At 43.3% G+C, this 26,029-nt stretch overlaps 1 protein-coding gene across 1 annotated transcript in view; it reads right to left on the bottom strand.

Moving 5' to 3' along the window:
• Positions 1–25,617, bottom strand: part of txndc5 (thioredoxin domain containing 5) — a 39,829-nt gene extending 14,212 nt beyond the window's left edge. The window contains exons 1-5 of the mRNA XM_084326671.1: positions 25,291–25,617; positions 17,943–18,095; positions 13,302–13,407; positions 10,416–10,512; positions 5,207–5,322 (exon numbers count right to left, since the gene is read on the bottom strand). Of these exons, the coding sequence (XP_084182797.1) occupies positions 5,207–5,322; positions 10,416–10,512; positions 13,302–13,407; positions 17,943–18,095; positions 25,291–25,496 (678 nt within the window). The 5' untranslated portion in view covers positions 25,497–25,617. The remainder of the gene's footprint in view (positions 1–5,206; positions 5,323–10,415; positions 10,513–13,301; positions 13,408–17,942; positions 18,096–25,290) is intronic.
• Positions 25,618–26,029: the final 412 nt, after the last annotated feature.

Genomic DNA, 26,029 nt, shown 5'->3' on the forward strand with positions numbered 1-26,029 from the left:
TAGTGTGGTAGTGAAAGGCTAACTGTCTGTAGTGTGGTAGTGGAAGGTTAACCTTCTGTAGTGTGGTAGTGAAAGGTTAACTGTCTGTAGTGTGGTAGTGAAAGGTTAACCTTCTGTAGTGTGGTAGTGGAAGGTTAACCTTCTGTAGTGTGGTAGTGAAAGGTTAACCGTATGTAGTGTGGTAGTGAAAGGTTAACCTTCTGTAGTGTGGTAGTGAAAGATTAACCGTATGTAGTGTGGTAGTGAAAGGGTTGACCTTCTGTAGTGTGGTAGTGAAAGGTTAACCGTATGTAGTGTGGTAGTGAAAGGTTAACGGTCTGTAGTGTGGTAGTGAAAGGTTAACGGTCTGTAGTGTGGTAGTGAAAGGGTTAAATGTATTTGAATATCTTTCCACACAGCACAGCCGTGGGCAGTCATCAACATCGATGCATTTATCAAATGAACCTGAACCCTATTCAAATTCCAGGGTTCCCACTCTCTTCCGGGAGTTTGTCTTGACAATCCAGGACATCACTTGCTCAGAGAGGGTCATATAATTTACCGGTAGACCTAGTATACAGACACATTCAAGCCCAGTTTTATTCCTCCTTTTTTTAATGATGCAGGGTTCATGATGAAGTGTCTCACCTTCATTACAGGCGACTGCTGCACCCATCACCGCTATCGTCTGGCCCCCTCTCGTTGTTAGATATGTTGTTTAGGGATGGGTACCGTTCACATTTGAACCGATACGGCCCATGTGAATCGATACCGGTACCCAACGGTAAATTTTTCCGGTACTTTAGTCTCTAAAAATGTAATCTACCTACCTCAGTTGTAAAAAAATAAATAAAAATCCAAACTTCAAATAACCACACAAGACGGTTTTCGGCTTGCCATTGCCCCGACTGCTTTGTTGTTGAATCAAGTAAAATCCTAGGTAAGCGTATATTGTGCGTGTGAACGTTGACATGAAGAAAAGTGTAAAAAAAACAAGTTAAAAAAAAGAATAAAATTAAAAATTAAAAATATTTAAACGGTATCTCACGTGAATCGATACTCTGTAGTACCGACGTGTTTCAGTAAGTACCTTTAAAAGTACCGAATTCGGTACCCATCCCTAATGTTGTTAGATATGTTTCGTGTTTTTTTGTTTTACAAGTGTCAAACAAACTTTGCCCTGTGGGTCCCAAATTGTGCGGCGCTGCTATAATCCTACCAACAAAATACACACCTAGGTTTACAATCTGAGGAGCTGAAATACAATTACAATTTTCCAGGACATATCTTTTTGGGAATTTTTTGTGGGAACCCTGAATTATACAGACTGACTGGGCTTTCAACAGGAGACGGACGGGGCGACACAGCTAGATTATAGAGCGACGATTCTATCCCGTCAGCCGGATGCTCCCGGGTCGCGTGTTGGACTGGAGGCGCTTTCCAACGAGGCGACAGAGACCCAACGTCAACATTGATCATGCAAATATACAACAAGGTGTGCCATGTCTTTCTGAATGCAACTCTGGGGAAACAGCTGGCTTGTTATATGGTCCCTATCCGGTTGTTTTACTGGTGTGCTGCACACGGAGAACTGCACCGGGGCAGGACGTGCAGCAGATCCGCTGCAGCCAGGCAGGCAGGCCGACCACAGAGCAGGCAGGCCGACCACAGAGCAGGCAACCAGATCATTAAAGTCAAAACCATTCGTTAAAAATACATATATATATATATTTTTTTTTTGCATGTAGTGTGTTTCGGTACAAAGATTACTTATAATCATAACGTGAGAGAGGGTGTAGTCTCTTCCCGAAACAACCTATTTTTCCTTTTACCTTATTACGTATGACATGTTTTTTTCTTTTTATCAAATCTGGTTTCCCTTGGATTCTGTACTCTGTGGGTTCCTCATGTGTTATTCGTCATGAAAAACATGTCGTATATAGTTTTAAACTAGGGCAATTAATCGTCCATAGTTGAAAATCCTCAGAATCTGATTCAGTGCGGTTAGGTGGCCGAGCGGAGATTGCGTTCGTCACCAACCCCGGAGCTGTGAGCTGGATTCGCCTGTTCGAATCCAGCTCACAGCTCCGGGGTTGTCACCAGCTTGGCTGGCCGTCTGCACTGATACGATTGGCTGTATCAGAGGGTGGGAGAAGCTGGCGGGGTGGGTCCGGGTCGTTGTAAACAGCGACTGCTACAGTTCGGTCGGGGCGCCTGCTAAGCGCGGATAGGACTTGAGGGGGATAGTGTGGTCCTCCCACACGCTACGCCCTCTCAGGGAGGATCCGCGCTGCCAGGTGAAAAGAAGCGGTGATTGGCTGGACCTGTGTCGGAGGAAGCACGTGGTAGCCTCCACTCTCCCAGATGATCTGACTGTGGGGGGTAGGTGCGCAGCGACCAGGAAGGGGATTGGGAATTGGCATACGACTAACATTGGGATGGGAGAAAATCGGAGGAAAATGGAGGGGGAAAAAGATAAAAAAAAAAAAATAAAAAAAAATCTGATTCAGTTTCATGGTCACACCTCCCCTTCCTGTCGCAGCAGAGAGGAGTTTATTTAGTCCTTGGCTCCTCCTCCCAGCAGCAGAGAGGAGTGACACTAGTCTGTCCTTGGCTCCTCCTCCCAGCAGCAGAGAGGAGTGACACTAGTCTGTCCTTGGCTCCTCCTCCCAGCAGCAGAGAGGAGTGACACTAGTCTGTCCTTGGCTCCTCCTCCCAGCAGCAGAGAGGAGTGACACTAGTCTGTCCTTGGCTCCTCCTCCTCCCAGCAGCAGAGAGGAGTGACACTAGTCTGTCCTCGGCTCCTCCTCCCAGCAGCAGAGAGGAGTGACACTAGTCTGTCCTTGGCTCCTCCTCCCAGCAGCAGAGAGGAGTGACACTAGTCTGTCCTTGGCTCCTCCTCCTCCCAGCAGCAGAGAGGAGTGACACTAGTCTGTCCTTGGCTCCTCCTCCTCCCAGCAGCAGAGAGGAGTGACACTAGTCTGTCCTTGGCTCCTCCTCCCAGCAGCAGAGAGGAGTGACACTAGTCTGTCCTCGGCTCCTCCTCCCAGCAGCAGAGAGGAGTGACACTAGTCTGTCCTTGGCTCCTCCTCCTCCCAGCAGCAGAGAGGAGTGACACTAGTCTGTCCTTGGCTCCTCCTCCTCCCAGCAGCAGAGAGGAGTGACACTAGTCTGTCCTTGGCTCCTCCTCCCAGCAGCAGAGAGGAGTGACACTAGTCTGTCCTTGGCTCCTCCTCCCAGCAGCAGAGAGGAGTGACACTAGTCTGTCCTTGGCTCCTCCTCCTCCCAGCAGCAGAGAGGAGTGACACTAGTCTGTCCTTGGCTCCTCCTCCTCCCAGCAGCAGAGAGGAGTGACACTAGTCTGTCCTTGGCTCCTCCTCCCAGCAGCAGAGAGGAGTGACACTAGTCTGTCCTTGGCTCCTCCTCCCAACAGCAGAGAGGAGTGACACTAGTCTGTCCTTGGCTCCTCCTCCCAGCAGCAGAGAGGAGTGACACTAGTCTGTCCTTGGCTCCTCCTCCCAGCAGCAGAGAGGAGTGACACTAGTCTGTCCTTGGCTCCTCCTCCCAGCAGCAGAGAGGAGTGACACTAGTCTGTCCTTGGCTCCTCCTCCCAGCAGCAGAGAGGAGTGACACTAGTCTGTCCTTGGCTCCTCCTCCCAGCAGCAGAGAGGAGTGACACTAGTCTGTCCTTGGCTCCTCCTCCCAGCAGCAGAGAGGAGTGACACTAGTCTGTCCTTGGCTCCTCCTCCCAGCAGCAGAGAGGAGTGACACTAGTCTGTCCTCGGCTCCTCCTCCCAGCAGCAGAGAGGAGTGACACTAGTCTGTCCTTGGCTCCTCCTCCCAGCAGCAGAGAGGAGTGACACTAGTCTGTCCTTGGCTCCTCCTCCTAGCAGCAGCAGCAGCGTGAAGTAGTACAAGAAGAAGCAATAAAAACACTATACAGATTTAAGAATTACCAGCATCAGCAATGATGATTACAATAATCCTAGTGTAATAATCAGTGTGGTTAGGGATACATTTACGTTTACATTTAGTCATTTAGCTGAACGTTTTTATCCAAAGCGACTTACAAGTTCTGTACGACAAGTCAGCAGGAAGGGTACGACTCTTACAGCCGAGTAACAATGTTCATCAAACAGTGCTGAAACTTGGGTGCTGCAGTGTTGAGTGCATAGACATATTAGTATAGTAGGAGGAGTGCATGGTAGTAGTATAGGACAGTAAGAAGGTTATTTCCCCGCCCCATTTCAGATATTGATTGAAGAAGTGTGTTCTTAGTCGACAGCGAAAGATTGGTCGGGATTCGGCTGTCCCAACTGTGGTGGATTCGGCTGTCCTGACTGTGGTGGATTCGGCTGTCCTGACTGTGGTGGATTCGGCTGTCCTGACTGTGGTGGATTCGGCTGTCCTGACTGTGGTGGATTCGGCCGTCCTGACTGTGGTGGATTCGGCCGTCCTGACTGTGGTGGATTCGGCCGTCCTGACTGTGGTGGATTCGGCTGTCCTGACTGTGGTGGATTCGGCCGTCCTGACTGTGGTGGATTCGGCCGTCCTGACTGTGGTGGATTCGGCCGTCCTGACTGTGGTGGATTCGGCTGTCCTGACTGTGGTGGATTCGGCTGTCCTGACTGTGGTGAATTCGGCTGTCCTGACTGTGGTGGATTCGGCCGTCCTGACTGTGGTGGATTCGGCTGTCCTGACTGTGGTGGATTCGGCTGTCCTGACTGTGGTGGATTCGGCTGTCCTGACTGTGGTGGATTCGGCCGTCCTGACTGTGGTGGATTCGGCTGTCCTGACTGTGGTGGATTCGGCCGTCCTGACTGTGGTGGATTCGGCCGTCCTGACTGTGGTGGATTCGGCCGTCCTGACTGTGGTGGGAAGTTCATTCCACCATTGTGGAAGCTCTAGGCTCTAGGCTTCAACATAACACTGCATGGGTGTAGTGTGTGCAAATCAGTAGCAGAAGAAGCAATAAAAACACACTGGACGGTGGCTTGATGGGTGTCGAGAGGCCTCTACCTGGTCAGGCTGGTACCCTGCTGAACAGGCCCCCCCGACCCACCAGTTGGAGTCACCGCTACCACGACCCGCTTCTCCCTCGGGAACACACTGACGATCACGTTTCATCTGAATGTCAGAGCCAGAGAAGTACCGGTACCGGGAGTTGAACGCGGCCTCCTGCTGTGTGTAAATTGTGATTTTGAAAAGCGTGCCACTTCACACCCACCTTGCCGATCTTCACGTCCTCCGAGTGCTCAAAGCTGGTGGCCAGCTGCTCCCAGGTGGGAGCCATGGCTTTGCAGTGGCCGCACCACGGAGCGAAGAACTTCACAAAATGGGCGCCTGGGAGGGGAAGAGGAGAGGGAAGTTAGAAATTAAACAAAGGAGAGAGAGTGAAAGTATGGCTCGGCGATTAATCGATTTTATTGATTAATTCGAATTAATGATTTAGGAAGATTTTTTTTTAATGAAAATCGAATTTCATTAATTTATTTTTAATAGTCACCTTTTATTTTTACAAAAATTGATGTTTGGTGAAAGTTAGATTTGCACTTTATTAATCCCAATAGGGAAATTGATTCTTGTTTGATGATCAAGAGGCACCTTTTATTTGTTTTAAGTGAAGTTTGGTGAAAAAGCAAGTTATTGTACTATTAATCCCAATAGGGACATTCATCTTTGTTTGATCAAGAGTAACCTTTTATATATATTAGGGATGTCCGATATTATCGGCCGATTCGGCATTAAAATGTGATATCGGAAAATATCGGTATCGGTTTAAAAAAAAAAATAATTTTACTTTTTTTTTTTACATTTCTATAACCTTTATTTACCCAGGCAAGCAAGTAAGAACAAATTCTGATTTTATTTATTGTCAAAAGTATGCATAATGTTGTGTTAATTCCACAACAAGAGATATGTAATGTTAATTACCTGAAATTATTCAATTTGGGGGGGGGGGGGGGGGGGGGGCCCTGCATATATCGGTATCGGTTGATATCGGTATCGGAAATTAAGAGTTGGACAATATCGGTATAAAAGCCAATATCGAGCATCCCTAATATATATATATAATTTTTAAGTGAAGATTGGTGAAAGTTAGGTTTGCACTTCAATCCCAATAGGGAAATTCATCTTGCTTTGATAGTTTTTTTGGTATCAAATAAAAACAAAGCTTATTTGAATGATTTCCTTGGCGTTTCTAGTTTTTAAGAGGAAAAAATCGATTAAAATCGTAAATCGGATGTGGTGTGAAAAAATCTGAGATTTTATTTTTAGGCCATATCGCCCAGCCCTAAGTGAAAGAAAGAAAGAAAGAAAGAAATAGATGGAGAACAAATGTTCTCAAAGACACTGCCTGAGACACAAGACAGACAGACACACAGAGAGACATATTGGCAGACGGTCTGACCGATAACAGATAACATGACGGCTGTCCTCATGAAAGTAGCAAGACTTAAAATACATAATCACACAAAGCACACGTAATTATACACATACAGTTAAAGAAAGACGGTAAAATGCCTCACGATGTAGACTGATTATTACATGGATAGCATAATGACATATTATTGTACAGTACAATACTAGGATAAAGAAGGGGATTATGGATTTGGGTTTTTTGGACTTGTTGGGAGGGTCTGGCGTTAAATGGACTACAAACTCAATATAGCCGTCCTTGAACCCAAAATACATGACAGTGGTGCAGGGGTTAAATGCTACTTATTACACGACATGTAGCACAGTTCTATTGCCAAGAGTCGAAGGGCCATAAACACAGCTTCAAGATCTCTCCCTCTCCGATTCTGTAGTCACTGCAATTATATACCCCTTTTCTCTAAGACAGAGCAAGACTGAACCTTGAAACTTTGTCACAAGATAAAACAAAGTATTAGAAACACAGCATAGAAGTTGAAATGAGAGGTTACGCAAAGCAAGCGTTGGAGCGTGTTTTTGGCATCGAGTAACGGGGTGTATCGTCTATTCAGAGTATTCCATTTAGGGCTGACCCCTATTAGTCGACTAATCGACTAATCGGTCGAAAGGAGCCGTAGTCGACTGCCAACTTCTTAGTCGAATACAAAAAAATCCTTAGTCGGGGACAGCCCTAATTCCATTACAGACAAATAACAAATAACGGGTGATTAGTGTCACATGTCAACCGTGGCCAATGAGCTGTGACATTGAGCCATATTGGTTGGCATCAGGTCACAAAAGGAGAACACTATAATATACAGCACAAGGGCAGCTCTGGCTGCAATTGTAGCTTACCACCACCGGTATGACTGGACTCTGTGAAGCGCTCTGGGTGTCATGAAGAGCGCTATATAAATCCAAGCCATTATTAAAGGTACACATTCTGCTTACTGGGCTGGTAAATGGCTGCATTTCTATAGCGCTTTTATCCAAAGCGCTTTACAATTTGTTCCTCACATTTTACCCATTCACTCACACACCCATAGCAACCATGCAACGTGCCAACCTGCACATCGGGAGCAATTAGGGGTTAGGCGTCTTGCTCAAGGACACTTTGACACGCTGCCCGGGAATCGAACCGGGAACCTCCGGATTACCAGATGACTGCTCTACCTCCTGAGCCCTCATGGAATATTTCTACTGGCATTTAAAGAATTCATACATGTTACTGTAATACCCCTCGTCTCTAAAACAGAGCAACACTGAACTCTGAAACTTTGTCACAAGATAGTCAATTTCACTTTATATATTTCTTCTTTTTATTATTATAAAAGCTGCAGGGCAGTGGTATAGTGTATATTGTATGACCGATGGGGCATACAGACTGTCATCTGCACCTTTGTTTAGACCGTTTAATTTTCTCATATTTTATATTGAGATTTAATTTAACCTATTCCTCTATAACCCTGCCCATACATGTACCTCCCCTCCCCCCTGCTGCTATGGGGCCTGAATCTCCCCAAGAGATCAATAAAGGAATATCTTCTCTTTGATGTGTTGACGTGTCTGAAATCTAGATCCACAGACAATTCATTGAGGAAGATGTTATAAGTGATAGAGCACCCAGATAAATGTTCTGAATATATGGGTACATTTTCAGTTTCAGACCACTACTATAGAATAAAGCTCATTTGGACATAAAAACAAAACAAATGTTCTGTGGTTCCATAAAACCAGTCTCTCGTTTGTCTCCGGAGCAGCTCCAGACTTTATACCTGATGACGTCACAAGTTTGAGTCTTACTTCTCTGGTTTCTGGCTTTAGGAGAGAAGAGCTCATGTTTACAGATATTGATTGAACTTTCCTTGGCAAATGGAAATAACATATTGTAATTCTTGATTTGGCTGGTTTTCCCCTTTGAGAACATCGTCTTGACCTAGAAGTTTGTTCCATGGTAGCAAAGTCCTCTTGAAATTGGTTAGGTTGGGCAAACACTGGTTCTGTTCGGCAGCGGCTGGTAAGGATTCTACTGTGTTAACAGTAGAATAGAGGCCTTTCGTGGAATATATAGAACGGCCCATTTTCCTGCTGGGAGAAACAACGGTCGCCATGTGCCAAACAGCAGTTGCGTATGTATTTATATGAGAAATATAGAAACATAAATATAATAAATTGGTGTTTATCGCTGGATCTTGTGGAACAGTAATATGTTTTCCAGTGTTTTACCTGCTCTACCACTAGGGCTGCCACTAACAATTATTTTGTTATCGATTAATCTGTTGATTATTTGAACTATTAATGTAACTGAGGGGTACAATTCCCTGACTGTATTACTAGATATGATACTTACTACCACTACCTTTGTACTTAATATTCGGCCACCCAGTACACGGCATAAATATATTATCATGAACACTCTCACGTAGATGAAACGGATCCAACACAAATGTACGAATTAGAAACAGGTCTTTATTGCCTACACAGCGATGGTGTGTAGACTAAACACTTAATCACTTAATTACATTTATGAATTGAAATAGTATGCACTTTTATGGCAAGGAGTATTCGTCGGTATATCAATAGATAATGTCCAATCTCTGAAGGCGCAGGTGGTAAATATACGACCTGGAATAGTTAAGGAATAACAGCAATGATACTTTAATGATTATAGGCTGGATACACTAGAGGGGGTTAATCCGGTCGATTGTAAGCCGACAGGAGTAGGAGGGGGGGGGGGGGTAGAATACAGCTGCCTCGTCCGGCCAAGGGTATCCCAGGAGAACCCACTGTAGTGCCGTTCAATGCGCCGGCGATCCTTGGACCACAGATGAAAGCAGGTGGACTCTTTGTGGGCCGGCTCTCTCCGGTCCACGGGGGAGAGATGTGGAGAGACCTCGTCTTGCAGAGCGTCTCCTCACCTTGTGTCCTCTCCAGGGGGGGGGTTCCAACACACGGTAGTGTCGGGGGTCTTTATCCATAGAATAATCAAAGTATCCAAAGCATAATCCGTGCCTGGGAAGGCGGGCTGTCGTCGGTAGAATAATCCGGTATACAGGTCCACTCGCTCGTCGGCTCTGGGGCTCCTCGGGTGCAGCTTCACATAGGGTCAACCACCCTGGGTAAGCAGCCAGTTCTCTGCCCGAAACGATGGGGTACTGACTACGGTAGTATTCTCACCGCACAAAGCACTATATATTAACAGACTATTATTAGCTTAATAGACTACGTCCAACTCGACGATATAGTGCCAAATATGACTATTCAAATATTAATATACACGATGTCTCAATACCGATGGTAGGCGAACTTGGCCTTACTCCCACACGTGGCATCGCGGGGAGGCTTTACGTCTGTGACTCTATTGGAGGGTAAGAAACTGGACTGAAAAGAAAGTCCTACTTTAGTAGCGCAGTATATATACGCACTATGAACAAATAGTCCCATTAGTGGTGCGGTAGTCAAATTCCTACGCGGAACTAGGACTTGTTCGTACATGTCGAGCGGTACGTTTGAACTGGGTCTGAGGGGTATGGCAGCCTGGCACCAAGGTCTCGACCAATAGTAGAATGGAGACTATTATGGGATGTTCAGTAGGCTAGAATGGATATTCAATGCATATTGTACAAGGAATATACAAGGGATATCAGGGAATATTAGAGATTATACAAATACAATTAAATATATATATATAAATAAATATATATATTCGGTTTAATCTGGCCCTTCACAACAATTAATCTAAACTATTAATTTACCAGAAGAATCGACAACAATCGAATCTATTTGCAATTGAATATTTCAAAATGTTTTAACGAGTATCCTCATCCTTTTTAGCTTTAGATAAAATAAAATAAAAAAAAGACCAGCCAGAGAGATTTTTTACCGGCCAAAAATGATATCAAATCGACGAAATTTCATAGTCGATGACGTCGACATGGGCGACAAATCGTGACCGCCCCATCTACCACTGGACAGAAATTAGGCATTTCCTTTGAGAGGTAGATGAGGAAGCTGGTTACCTTTGGTGATGTGTGTCTTGAAGCTGGCCACGGTGAGCTCATACAGGCCCTGTTTGGGTTCAGGGGCTTTAGGGGGTTCCTGCTCCGTCTCGGGCTCCTGGGGACAAGATCAGAGGGACATCAGTCATGCTGTTAACCCTTTCACTGCGACAATACAGAAGGTTAACCCTTTCACTGCGACAATACAGAAGGTTAACCCTTTCACTGTGACAATACAGAAGGTTAACCCTTTCACTGTGACAATACAGAAGGTTAACCCTTTCACTGCGACAATACAGAAGGTTAACCCTTTCACTGTGACAATACAGAAGGTTAACCCTTTCAGTGTGACAATACAGAAGGTTAACCCTTTCACTGTGACAATACAGAAGGTTAACCCTTTCAGTGTGACAATACAGAAGGTTAACCCTTTCACTGTGACAATACAGAAGGTTAACCCTTTCACTGTGACAATACAGAAGGTTAACCCTTTCACTGCCACACGGCAAAGGGTTACCCCTTTCACAACCACACTTATTATTTCACTACCACTCTACCAAAGGGTTAACCCTTTCACTGCGACAGGTTAACCCTTTCACTACCACTCTACCAACGGGTTAACCCCTTCACTGCGACAATACATAAGGTTAACCCTTTCACTACCACATTACAGAAGGTTAACCCTTTCACAACCACACTACAGAAGGTTAACCCTTTCACTGCGACAATACATAAGGTTAACCATTTCACAACCACTACAGAAGGTTAACCATTTCACAACCACACTACAGAAGGTTAACCCTTTCACTACCACTCTACCAACGGGTTAACCCTTTCACTGCGACAATACATAAGGTTAACCATTTAACAACCACACTACAGAAGGTTAACCCTTTCACAACCACACTACAGAAGGTTAACCCTTTCACTACCACACTACAGCAGGTTAACCCTTTCACTACCACTAGGCCTGCCGCGATAAGCAATAAATCGATTAATTGCCGCGATAATTAAAATGAATGCAATGATTTTGACGGGCGCGATTAATTGCTATTTGCGCGTTTGTTTTAATGAGGCGGAACCAGTGCCCCTTGCAGTCTCTCTCCGTGTGGGTTGGCCGCTGGCGTTACTACAGAGCACAGCACGGGAGCTCCGTGGGGCAGTAGCAACGCCACATATAGCTTAACTACATTTCTCAATAGTGTTGCTCCTTTTAACCAAGTAGCGTTATTTGTAGTGTAACGTTAGAATAACACAGAATAACGTTAATACAATTACATGCATCATTGTTTACAATGAACGGGTGGGGCTAGTCAAAGCACTGGAGACGGGGACAAGTTAAACATGAATTAATTTATTATAACGGGTCGTTTTCGAGTCGTGCTGCAGTGCCTACGCACCACAGCTATTATATTATATACTGCTTTGACGCGTCCTCCTCATCGTTGATTGCCTGTAGTAGCTGCATCTAACGTTAGTAGCTAACGTTAAAACTAAAAAACACAACCAGACGAGACAAGTTGTCGGCTAGGATAATCACAACAATACTTCCGGTCCGGTCGGTGGGCTTCAAAATAAAAGTCTTAAACCGGAAAAGACGGAGCGGTGGGCTTCAAAATAAAAGTTTTGGGAAATAAATCTCAAAAAGATTCTCTAACCGGTCGCAATAATATCGCTTATCGCGATATTTTCGGGGGCAATTAATCGCCCAGCAAAATGTGTTATCGTGGCAGGCCTACCACACTACAGCAGGTTAACCCTTTCACTACCACACTACAGACGGTTAACCCTTTCACTACCACACTACAGACGGTTAGCCGTCTGTAGTGTGATAGTGAAAGGTTAACCTTCTGTAGTGTGGTAGTGAAAGGGTTACCAAGCTCCTTATGGACACAGTACACAGCAATATGTTAAGTTACGTTAGGGAGGGGCCCGAGCAGTTCACTGAGGTCAATGTTAGGTTTATAAACAGCATTTTAGGTGAGGTTTCCTTGATCCGGTGTTGCCGATTGGTCAACTTCACCAACAAAGGCATGGGGAACAAAAACACTCACAAATCGGTATCTGCAGTAAATAAGTGGTACATTAGTGTGTCCTTAGTAGGCAGCTTAGTAGGTAGCTTATTGTAGGTTTGGTTTGCAGGTTGAGGTCCTCAGTGCTAAGCCTAGGTTTGGTCTGAGGTCCTCAGTGCTAAGCCTAGGTTTGGTTTGAGGTCCTCAGTGCTAAGCCTAGGTTTGGTCTGAGGTCCTCAGTGCTAAGCCTAGGTTTGGTCTGAGGTCCTCAGTGCTAAGCCTAGGTTTGGTCTGGAGGTCCTCAGTGCTAAGCCTAGGTTTGGTCTGGAGGTCCTCAGTGCTAAGCCTAGGTTTGGTCTGGAGGTCCTCAGTGCTAAGCCTAGGTTTGGTCTGGAGGTCCTCAGTGCTAAGCCTAGGTTTGGTCTGAGGTCCTCAGTGCTAAGCCTAGGTTTGGTCTGGAGGTCCTCAGTGCTAAGCCTAGGTTTGGTCTGAGGTCCTCAGTGCTAAGCCTAGGTTTGGTCTGGAGGTCCTCAGTGCTAAGCCTAGGTTTGGTTTGAGGTCCTCAGTGCTAAGCCTAGGTTTGGTTTGAGGTCCTCAGTGCTAAGCCTAGGTTTGGTTTGAGGTCCTCAGTGCTAAGCCTAGGTTTGGTCTGGAGGTCCTCAGTGCTAAGCCTAGGTTTGGTCTGAGGTCCTCAGTGCTAAGCCTAGGTTTGGTCTGAGGTCCTCAGTGCTAAGCCTAGGTTTGGTCTGGAGGTCCTCAGTGCTAAGCCTAGGTTTGGTCTGAGGTCCTCAGTGCTAAGCCTAGGTTTGGTCTGGAGGTCCTCAGTGCTAAGCCTAGGTTTGGTCTGAGGTCCTCAGTGCTAAGCCTAGGTTTGGTCTGCAGGTGGAGGTCTTACCGCAGGCTCCTCTTGGAGGGTCTTGAGCATCCAGGTCTCCATGGACTGCAGGTCCCGGGGCCCCTGGTACTTCACCGCCTCCTGGTCTGGCTTGAACAGCTTCAGTCTGCACACACACCAGGGACATCCCACAGACGTTGCAAAATGAAATTCAATGACTTTCAAGTACTTTCCTATGCACTATCTTTCATTTTAAAAGGGCATTTAAAAAGGATACAATTAACTTTTAAATGCTGTTTTTTTATAGAAAAAAAATGGATCCAATATTTATGGCTTAAAACCAATTTTCCGACAATTAGTTACACTTTAAGTACTCAATTTCTTGATTCAGAACAATTTTATCATGGATGAACAAAACTTTCAATGCGAATGGTTGATTTGAATTTCACAGACTTTTTAAGCACCTTGTTAAAAAAATTCTGTTTTCAAGGAATTCCAGGCCTTGACTTTTTTTCCTCCAAAAATCAAGCACTTTAAGCACTTCAAGGACCTTGTGTGAACCCTGACACACACACACCAGTGTTAGGCTCATACCTAGGTTTCCCCTTCAGAGCGTTTTGCCAGAGGTGCACCCCTTCCACTGAATTCTAGAGCACTAGGGCATTTTTTTGGACTTTGAGGAATATAGTTAATCTGACCCGCCGGATGGTCTGTTACCTTCTGGGAAGTCGTCCTTTGAAACCGTTTGCATCTTTGTCATTGGCCGCCAGTAGTTCCTCTAACTAAGGAGGCTAACTGCTCTGAACCACAAGCGCAGAACTCGAAGCCTGACAAAAGTGGATTCTCACGTGATCTCAGCTGCCGTGCAAGGTTAAGATTATTCTTTAAAAATAAATTGTTTTATTAACTTCAACTCAACGCACACAAACAAACGCACCTCTACACCGGCCCTATCAATCATTCTACAGTCTGTTGGATGGAAACTGGTCAGTTCAATCCTCATTACGTCCACTGGAAGCCAATGGGTCGTGTTTATTGCCGGTCAAATGTATTTCAGTCAATGATCTGCTGAGTTTACAGGCAGGCAGGCAGGCCAGGACCTAGAGGACTGAAATGTTCTTTAAACGCTGGTTGAACATTCAACTAAATACCCGTCATGTGTTACTGCCATCTGTCAATCAGTAATGGCGATCAAAAGGAAACTGTAAAAAGCTAAATTGGAGATAGACAATTTTGTATTATATATCCATAATCCAATACAAAAACCAACTTCACTGTGTTTTGTCATTTGTACCATGCGAGTCAGTGCTGAAAGCCACCTAGGTCTAAAAACCAACTTAACTTAAATACTAACTGGATAGTTGATGATATAAACATTTAATTTCATTATCTGAAATATTCTAAAATCATTAAGTCTGCTATAAGCCCTTATCCCTTTGTGTGTGTACATGTGCACGTCCCATCTCTGGTCTTTGGAAAGACCAGCTGAGGTCAGAGGAGTTTGATAGTATTTACTGAGGAAGGCCAGATAAAAAAAATAATACATATTAACACTATGATCGCCGGGAACGAGTTTTCACGTCATTCCTAGCCATGCTCATTCTGCCGAAGACGCCGTAACTCGTCTTTGATGTCAATATTTCAAAAATCTGTCATCGAAATCATATTTCCCCTCCGGAGCCCTGAGACACACTGCTGATCTCCTCTCAACTCTCTAGCGGTTCAAGAGCGCCATCTGGTGGCCGATCGCCAACCGGAAATCACCCTTTGAACCGGAAGTGCTCACTCCATATGTGGTCCGACCACTCGCTATAGCTCCCGTGACTCCATCTTGAAACACTGGATAATAGATTGCCCGCCCTAACTCAATAAACAACGTTATTTGGACGTATATACTAGGGATGCACCGATATGAAAATTGGCCGCCGATACCGATACCGATTGTTCAACTAACACTATCGGCCGATACCGATACCGATATTTGTATATTTGTATATAAGTATTTGTAAAAAAAAATATTTTTTTATTTTTATTTTTTTTTTATTTTTAATTTTTTTTTAATGAAACTACTGTATATTTGTATGTGTATGTTTGTATTTGTAGGCCTCTTTACTTACTTAAAAAAAGGAAACATCAAGAAATATGTTTATGGTATCACTATCTCTCTCCCAGTATCGTCTTGCGGCCTGCAGAGGGATACTATTTTCTCAACCAGAGCTTTCAACCAATGCAATGGAACCATTCTTGCGGCCTGCAGCAGGATACTATTCTCTCAACCAGAGCTTTCAACCAATGCAATGGAACCATTTTGATTGACAGTCGATTCGGCCAATTACGCCACACCGGTGACCGCTAGCACCCACCTCCTGCTGTCCTTACCACCAATCGGCAAGCGTTTATAAATTTTTCTACTTCCGGGCATGTTCTGTTTGCGAGAGCAGAACACACTTAACGTAGCTACCGGCGCTCCACGCATGACCAAATGAGACATAATGATTTTACTGCAACAAATGTTATAATAAAACAAAGCCTTTCTATACATTTGTCTGGTTGAAAACTTTATTAACAGATTGCAGAATGTGTAGTTGGGTACGGAATGAGCAACGGAATGGAACCGAGCTATGAACGTACTAACGGAGTAATGCCTTGTTTACTGCTATCTTCGGGTAAATAATATGCTTGTTATTGAACGTGTAACACTTCATTTTAACAGCAGATACTTTCTTAAATGCCATCTTCCCGAGAGAGGGTGTTGACGGGGAGTTGTTATTAATAGCATTGAACAGCTAACCGAAAGCTAGCGTTAACTATTGTTAAAGGTTTAGCCATAACGTTACCTTGGCTAAAGTTGCGGCTATTCATAATGCAGCAATAATGACTGCAGACCTGCAAGCAAAGTACAGCAAGTTGACAAAGGAGTATTCCAACGCAAATCACATTTTCACCAGTAACGTTAGTCTTGCATCTAATAGCTAATAACGTAGCTACGTTAGCTGCCCGGCCCGCCGACCGGCGCTCCACGCATGACCAAATGAGACATAATGATTTTACTGCAACAAATGTTATAATAAAACAAAGCCTTTCTATACATTTGTCTGGTTGAAAACTTTATTAACAGATTGCAGAATGTGTAGTTGGGTACGGAATGAGCAACGGAATGGAACCGAGCTAATGAACGGACTCGGAGTAATGCCTTGCTGCTATGGGTAATAATAATATGCTGATGTTATTGTCCGTGTAACACTAACTATATAACGCTAATGCCACAAAACGAATGCCTTGTTAATCATAAATAGTTACTTTGATGCAGTAGATTGTGTGTGTGTGGGGGGGACGGCGGGCGTTGTGCAGGTAGATCGCGCGAGTGAACTTTTTTTTGTTGCCTTTTGACGCTACACAAATTGATGGGTATTTATCGGCGACTGCTATCGGCACATTTGAGCTTATCGGCCAGCAGTCAACAAGGCACTTATCGGCCGATACCGATACCCGACCGATATATCGGTGCACCCCTAGTATATACTATTATACAACCTGGAAATGGATCGGGCATTTCTACATCCCATAATAGAAAAAAAATCTGTTCCACGCTCATCTGCCAGCGGCGTGAGGAAGCCACGGTAAGATTCAGCGTTATTTTCTAACATCTTCTATACTAACTGATCTGATGAACATATGACCCACTCTGGATGAATCATCTAACGCTGCCCACGGAATTATAAACGATCCCCCGCCCATCCGGTCATCATCAGATGATGCGTAGAAACTTCTAGAACCACGTCCAGTTGAAACTTTTTATCTCGCACAGATTCCTACCAAACTGTATTTGATCATCAATATAATGCATTTAGGGCTATAAATCACGTTCTGAAGAAAGCTGCAGAAAACGATAAAAACATACTTATACTTTATGTGAATGAAAAAGTTTAACGTTGCTACACCCTGAACAATACATATAGGACATTGAATGGGCCATAATAATGGCAATTTAGCAATAGAATTTAAAAAGTTATAGCCCTGCAAAGAAGGGGAACTTCTCCATAGACAAATAGAGCTGGCGAGGGATGGTAAATTATGAATTTAACCCATGGCGATTAAAGTGTTAAATGTATACATGATCATGCAACATTAAAAAAACGTTGTAGGAATAGTTTAGGAGAGGGAGGTAGGGAGGGGTTTTAGTTTGTGTGGTGTGATAACAAGGTGGAAATTGAGAAGTTTAGACTTTAGTTATACAACAGAAATAGTGATGCACGATATATCGGCCGCCGATATAATATCGGCCGATATGGCTGTTTTTTTTTTACACATCGGTATCGGTCCGATATCAAGATAGGGCCGATATTAAAAATATATATATATATTATTTTTTCTTTTTTTGGCCTTAAATAGTTTCAAAATATCTGTCATTTCTGAAAACAAGTTTCAAAAGTATATAAAAAAAAAAAAAAATGCGTTTTGGAAAAAAGTGTTTTCTATACAGAGATATCGACATCGGTAAATATCGGTATCGGCCAGAACAGCAATATTAATATCGGTTATCGGTATCACCACAATTTTCACATCGGTGCATCACTAAAACAGAAAATATTTGTTTTGTTGTAATGAACGTACCGGAAAGAAAAGGTAGTGTGGTACCAGCATGGATTCCCAGGTAGCGGTTCAAAATGTGACCGGTACCCGACCGGGCCGTGTACTCACGTGGGATACCCTCGGACCCCGTGGACGTTGGAGCAGAACTTAGTGTCCTGAACACAGTCCATCTTCACCACGTAGGCCGGCGGCTTCTCCATGCTGTTGTACTTCTCCCCCAGCTCGTTCCACGCCGGCTGCAGCTTCTGGCAGTGTCCACACCTGGTCACCACACAGCGGGGACACTTAGACCGTGTGCTTCCAATACACAGGATATGATGCAATTATTAGCCCTTGTACAGTATAGGGCTGGGCGATATGGCAAAAAATCATATCGCGATAACGATATGATAATGTTATCATATTTCTCGATATCGATAATTATCGAAATTGTTACAAGTAAAAAAAAATATATTTTTTAAACAACAGATGTTTATTTTGCAGCAATTCTTTGTCGTTGCCGCCATCTTTAGTGTTACATTCCCTCACACTCCAGTTCTCAGGCTCCATCTTTAGTGTTACATTCCCTCACACTCCAGTTCTCAGGCTCCATCTTTAGTGTTACATTCCCTCACACTCCAGTTCTCAGGCTCCATCTTTAGTGTTACAGCCACTCACACTCCAGTTCTCAGGCTGCAGCTGGTTTAAAAGCGAAAGTAAACCGGCTTCTCTGCTGGCTGTGGCTCCAGGGGAGTTGAACAGTTCTGGCTCTGCTCGTTTATTTTCTATCTTTTGGCGCTTTTTTGGTGGACAAACCATCGCACATGTGCACCGTGACTCGTGACTGGAGTCTAGCTCTGCTAGCACACATAGCCTATTGTGTACAGACAGTTAAAATAAATCGATTTTTTCGATATAGATTAAAATATATCGCGATATTTATCGTTATATCGCCCAGCCCAAGTACAGTACTTAGGTGCGTACTAACTACTAGTGGTGGGGGAAAATATCGATACGTAGTAGTATCGCAATACTTTGCGTGGCAATACTGTATCGATACAAGGACGCCAAGTATCGATATTTATTTATTAAAAAATAAACAAAATAAAAATGTTGTATTTTTTCTTTTTTGTATATATATTTTTTTTGTATAAGGAAGTTGCATCGTTCATTTCAATACCTATAATAGTACAGTAGTCCACACACACATACACACACGTGTGCATTCAGTTAAGTTGGAATATGACTGTAATACAAACAGTTCCGTTTGTCAGGTACATGCAACACAGATTACAGTGTTGACATCCGTCTGCGTGAGAAAATCCCATTTGCTGCAATAAAAATTATTGAAGTGAGATGAACAGACTGAAAACTTTATTTATTAGATAAATGTTGACAAAGTTTTACTTTGCAGTTGAAAAAAGGTAATAAATCGCAATATAAATATCGCAATAGTACTCAGCATATCGCAATATATTTTTTATCGCAATACTATCATATCTTGACTTAAGGGCTCTGGTGATTCCCACCCCTACAGAATAATCACCTCTCGTCATCGTCAGCTCTTTGCTGTATGTAAGAGGATGGGACAGTGTCGTTGTAAAAACATCCATGTTACCACAGAGACTAATCACATTGTAATAAGTAGTGTTGTCTCCCCAGTGCTGAATACCTTGAGTGAGAACCTTGGGGATGTGAAGCATCCCCTGCTTATAGTTCTAGGTTTAACTACCGTGTGAAACGCTGTGCAATACATGCCACGTTAAAATGAATAACGTTGGTTGGGAGGGAAGGAAGGGGTTAATCGCATTGTTTCTCTGATGTCTTTGTTATGTCTGTCTCTGCTGCAACATGGTCGTCTTGCGTTCTTTTTTGTAACGCAGTATTGTGTGTTCTGACACAAAACAAATTTCTGTGCCAACAGACAAAGAAGGAGCCGTCTGCCAACAAAGATGTTGTTTCAACAATTGTATTCACAAAAATGGATTATCATCCAAATGTTATTGAAGACTTTCCCTGCATCTCTCTCTCACTTCATGAGCTGAAACATTCAAAAATCATTAAGTCTGCTGCTATAAGCCATTCTCCCTCTCTCGTGTGTGGATGGACATCATTTGCTATAGGCTACTCTTTTCCAATGTATTCCCAGTGTCAGAAATATTGTGTCTGTTACTTACTATGCTTGAGAAAATTGAAATGAACAAACGGAGAATAATAAAAAAGAAAATTGCATCTTTGACGGTGATAACACCATGTGCTACATTGACCAAAAGTGAGAATGCCACTGAGCTCATTCAGCACCTTCTCAAGATCAAGTGTACAAAGAAATAAGCAAATGAACAAATGGCAGATGATTTACATGTTTTTTTTGTAGATACAATACTGAATTTTGCCATACGGACACAAGCTATTTGAAATATGAATATAGAATATCAGGCCTATAAATGACCTTATTATGGCCACGTCATACATCTATGGATCAGGCCAAATCTCCTCTTTCCAATGGCAGAGTTAAATCTGGATTTAGTACCACCAGGTGCCCATTACAGGGCAGCAAAGACTGTGAATGAAATCTACTGTAAGTACAGTTACTTTTGTTTAATGTCCATAGCTCCGGCATTTTTTCATTTTTCTAGACGTTCACAGAAAGGTAAAGAAACAATATATGTTGTATTTTATGGCAATAATGTTGAGGTTTTTTTCGACCCGTGAGATATAAACACGAAGATCACGGCAGAAAAATTACATGAAAAATGGTTCGACTTCCGTTGTTGGCGGATTTAGACGCGAGAAGAAGAAGCACTATCGGTGTAGTCCTAAGGAAGGAGACGCAGGGCTTTCGATGGATGTCGAAGTTTTTCTGACGTCATTTCCGTGTTTATATCTCACGGGTCGAACAATAATAATAACAACTTTATTTGTATAGCACTTTTCATACAGAGGTTGCAGTTCAAAGTGCTTCACAACAGTAGAAAATACAGGCATAATAAAATAGTTAAAATGATTAAGTTTAAAAAGTCTAAAAATTATAAAATAGAACGGACATACAACAGTAAAAAATACAGGCATAAGCGAGCATAAAATAAAAATGTAAATACAAAGAGATCGAGAGGTAGCAAGGTTACAGTAAAAAGTGTGATAAGATTGTTCAATCAGATGAAAATGGCCCCGTTAGGAGAATCAACCTTGGCTAGGCGGTGATGTTCACGATGTACCTAACTGGAATGTTAAACAACTTTGCTAGCGTAGGAAAAGATTTAGGTCAAAAGTCATCTTCTCCTCACAACAAACCTCAACGTTTTATTGCCATAAAACACAACATTGTTTCTTCGTCTAGAGGAAAAGCGTGTCGGGAATCCACTGTGTAAAATGTCAGAGCAGACTGCTATGGACATTATACAAAAGTAAATGGCCTCTTTTTCTCTCCCCAGTGCGTGCGTCTCTCTCCAGTGTGTGTGGAAAATAAATATCAGGTCCTTCTGTGCCAGATGGTAGTGGCAAGATCATTATGATCAGGACAATTGAGACCAATTAGTAGGCAATGCCGGAAAAAAGGCAAACTTCTCCGAATGGCTTGTGGCTCAGCTGGAGAGTGTTAAGCAGCAAAATCATTGGACTTACAGTCAAAACATTTTCAAAATAAGGGTCCTCAAGTCAAAGTCTAATGTGAACATAAAAGTGAGTACCTTTACCTTTTTTTAGATAAGACCTTTTATACTGATTTAAGGCTTCCAGGAGTAAGTAGGCTAATCCAGGCTTACTCAGCACTATGGAGGCCTATTACTAGTACCAGGAGTAAGTAGGCTAATCCAGGCTTACTCAGCACTATGGAGGCCTATTACTAGTACCAGGAGTAAGTAGGCTAATCCAGGCTTACTCAGCACTATGGAGGCCTATTACTAGTACCAGGAGTAAGTAGGCTAATCCAGGCTTACTCAGCACTATGGAGGCCTATTACTATCAGGCTTAAGTAGGCTAATGCAGCCTTACTCAGCACTATGGAGGCCTATTGCTACCAGCTTGTATTTGAAGCCTACTTAACCTACAGTTAAAATAGAGCGGTTTGGAATACATTTATTTAAATGTATTTTAATAATAAGAAGTGCTGTGTTTTTACAATATACATTATTAAATAGTTATTAATAGTTATTATTCAAGAAAAAAGCTCTAGTATCGGTTCAATATCGGTAGATATGAAAATTCAGGTATTGGATTGGAATCGAAGAAGGATCCCCCCCTTGAACAGCCCTTCTAAGGTTTCTCTCCTCCACATTGCCTGTGGTGCTTTTTTCCTGTTGCTAGGTTTTTAGTGAGTTTTTCCTTACCTTCGCTGGGGTATGTCTGGGAGTGTTGCATTTATTTATTTATTTGACATTTATTTTGGATTTCATCATGGGTTTTTTGTCCTCGATTTATTGTGATTGATTTATTGTTTCCTCTTGACTTGTTTAAAGAAGACTTGTCCGGCCCATGGGGGCATTAACTTGTGATTTCGGGCTTTACAAATACATTTGATTCGATTTGGAACTGAAAAAAGTGGATGGGTGGCGTGCATCTCTGGAAGGAATGACCTGGGTTGCAAATCCTACCAGGCCTCTGGGATCGTCGAGGCCTCGGGGGAGGAGAGGAGGACGTGTGAACGTCCATATTAAATTACACTGCATTGTATGTGCCCTATTTTATGAGGCAATGTATCCCTGCCACGTCTCTTGTAATGGTGGCCATCTGTGGTGATGATCAGCATTATGTACAAAAGAAACCGTGGCTGACTGTACTGTCCTAGAAGATGGACCGATAAAATATAGTCATGGTCAGGACAGAGCGAGTGTGTCAAATGCAAAAGTTTAAAACTTAAGAGGAAAACTCCAACATTTTGGGAAATTCGCTTATTTGCCATCTACCCTGGAGTTAGACAAGAAGATACATACCTTTTTTCTTCTCTGTGCATGCAGTAGGAGTAGGAAGACACACACCGTTAGCCTAGCTTAGCGTCAGTCACTGGAAGTAGGTTCCTCCATTAGCCTAGTTCCCAACGTCTTCCTACTCCTACTGCACGCACAGAGAAGAAAAAGGTGTGTATCTTCTTGTCTAACTCCAGGGTAGATGGCAAATAAGCTAATTTCCCAAAATGTTAGAGTTTTCCTTTAAGGGATATTACACTTTAGCAGAAAAGTTTCAGCAGTCTTAACATGCAAGTGCATCTACTGTATTATTTTTAAACTTGTCCTCAAAATGAAAGTAAATGAGGAGCAGGACACCTGGGGGGAAAGTGGTGTTGACAGCGGATGACAGGGACAGCAGTGGGTCACTAGTAGATAACTTTACATATAGAGGCAAGAAAGACTGCTGAAACTTGACAAGTTCAACTAAAGTGAAATATCCCTTTAACTACTTTTGATTGATTGAAAACTTTATTAACAGATTGCATAATGGGTACAATACAGTACGGCTCAATACAATTGTTAAGGGGATGCAGACTAGGCTTGGGCGGTATCCTTATTTTCAAACCGGCAAACCTTTATATTATAATACCCCGGTGCACGGTATTTGACAGTATGACTTTCATTTTCATCAGCGGGGGGGGGGGGGGTTACGTGTTACCAAGTAAACAAATCATCGTCAGCTCTCAGAATGGTAGTCCCGCACCGGTAGAAGCCTGCACCGTTTTAGCGTTAGCATCTAGCCTATAGCCATGGCAGACTATTTGATTCCTTAAGGGCTAGAAATTGCCTGAGTTTTGGTCATATGCTCCCGAAATGCTCCCGTTGTTTGGCTACTTCTATGTGCAGTGAAAACTACTCGAATGCTTTATAACCTAGTCATTGATTTAGTTCAGGGTAATCTAAGATTAGCCGCAGAGCTAACGCTACTTAACGTGAACTAACGCGTTATTCAAGCTCAGTATCTCAGAGAGAGATAAACAGCTGACAGCGGATAGTACAGGACGGTACAAAATAAATACAATAAAAAGGCGGGTGGGGGCTGTTGTGTAAACCTTGTACTCTTTAGTTCACATATAATGAGAGACGGATTGCTCCACAACAACACTGCTCTCGTCACAACGCTTTACGGTATTTTCACAGCACTGTCGCAACATTACCGTAAAACGTGAACACCGTTGTGACCCACTCGCTCCACTAGAGCGGTCTCGCCCTCTGCTGGCGCGTGTGTGCACTACACTCAAAACTCTGTTTCACTGTTATAGAAACTGAAGCGCATCTGTGATTTTGACGGTGACGGACGGTATTGAAAATCAATACCGTAGGTATTTCTAAATACCCTGGTATACCTTAATACCGTCATACCGCCCAAGCCTAATGCAGACCAGAGAAAGACTTTCGTCTTGTTTACATCAGGGTCCCCCATTTTCAATTCATCATAACATATGACATACAGATAGACAGTGTACTGCTACATCTAGACATTTATGACATACCAGATTTACAAATACAGTATTGTTTTGTGATACAAAAATTTTCTAAAAAATAGGTCATTGTTCCATGGTAGTGTAACTAGGAGGACCACATAAACCAGGGCTACTGGTACTAATGTATGTATTCTGTAGATAGTTATTAGTCAATCAGTGTTTGCCACGTAAGCAGCACATCCTTTCCAAAAACTGTACAGTAACGTCAGATCCTCGTTACTAGGATCCTAGGAGTTCACACAATGCAAAAAACAAGTGAATAACAAACATGGAATACACTCGAGTGAGTTTTAACCTTTAAGTTAGCAGTCTTGACAACACAGCCTTGTGCAGAATAAGTTGTGTGTATATATCACAAGTGTAGTAGGTGCCATGGGGGCTATAAGCTAACCACCACACCGGACAGAGCATTGCAGTCGATGGGAAATGACGATAGCTCGCTTGCTAACTAGCCGGTTAACACTTTCGATATAAAGATTGCAAAGCCAACTCACAACAACAATAGCAACCGTTCTGTGCAGCATTGTTGAGCAAATAAAGACGACGTCCGTTATTAAGTCCATTACTGCTGTCAATACGTCCAACCGCTGTCGGTTATTATTAACGTGTTTGGAGCTGCTGTTAGCTTAGCATGTCTCGAAGACACTCTGACGTCACGAGACCGCCGCCATCTTGGTGCGGGGGAAACACACGGAGTTCTACTGATCAAATGTGTGCGTTGAGCTCCGTTTTTATTACATATTTTATCACATTATTGTTCATTTCATAACCTTTTCATGTAATTTGTTTTGAAAATATTGAGGCCAACGTGGCATTTCACTATTTCGAAAGCCGTTCTGGTGATTCTAAAGTGCACGTTTCCCCCCCAAGTCATAGACATACAGAAAGTTAAACAGACAGGAAGTTGACTTCGAGAATACAGTTGCTATTGGTTCCCCTGCTGTTAGCTTATAGCTTCTGTTAGCTTAGCATGTAGCTTCTGTTAGCTCTCTAGTCTCTTAGCGTGGAGCTGCTGTTAGCTTAGCATGGAGCTGCAGTCGGTTCTCTTACCATGGAGCGTAGAACATGACGAAGTGGGGAGCGGTGGGCACCACGTCATTGAACATGTCCACGGTGTACGTGTGCTTGGCGTGTGCATCCTCCTCTTCGTCGCCCTCGCAGAACACACTGCCGATAGCAAGTAACGAACAATAAATAAGACATAATAACAGATGACGAGGTGTAGAGTTCTTCAGTGCTGAAGAGGAGGAGGCCATGGTTGTTATCTGTGTGCTGCTGCTGCGGGGCGCCGGTCTCTCTCTCTCTGGTGTCTGTGTGTGTGGAGAGGAGAGCAGCTAACTTTAGACGCCCCCTCTGAGTGCTGCGCAGGAATGTTCAAAATCTGGATCGGATCTATATGTCGTTGAAGCAGACTGATGCCTGTATTGGTTGCAGGTGGAGATGACACTATCCCGATGTGATACAGATCTCGCAGCGCATCTGAACTGAACATACTGACATGCTCAAACAAGTGTCACTCTTTGAAGTGAAATAATAAGCATGAAGTCTGCAGCAGCAAGGTTCTGCATTGGCAACAGTTGGCATATAGGTGGCCAAATTATGCATACACGTATGCCAATGACTGCTTACATGGGAACTATGCCCAATTAAATTCAAGTTACTCCTATTGTTTAATACAGTCCACACTATTTGAAGTGAAATATAAGCATGAAGTCTGCAGCAAGGCTCTGCTGCATTGGCAACAGTGTATGAATCATGGCATGGGCATATAGGTGTCTACAGTAGCCAA

Source organism: Notolepis coatsorum, assembly GCF_963971535.1.
Source record: "Notolepis coatsorum genome assembly, chromosome: 12".
Taxonomy (NCBI): domain Eukaryota; kingdom Metazoa; phylum Chordata; class Actinopteri; order Aulopiformes; family Paralepididae; genus Notolepis; species Notolepis coatsorum.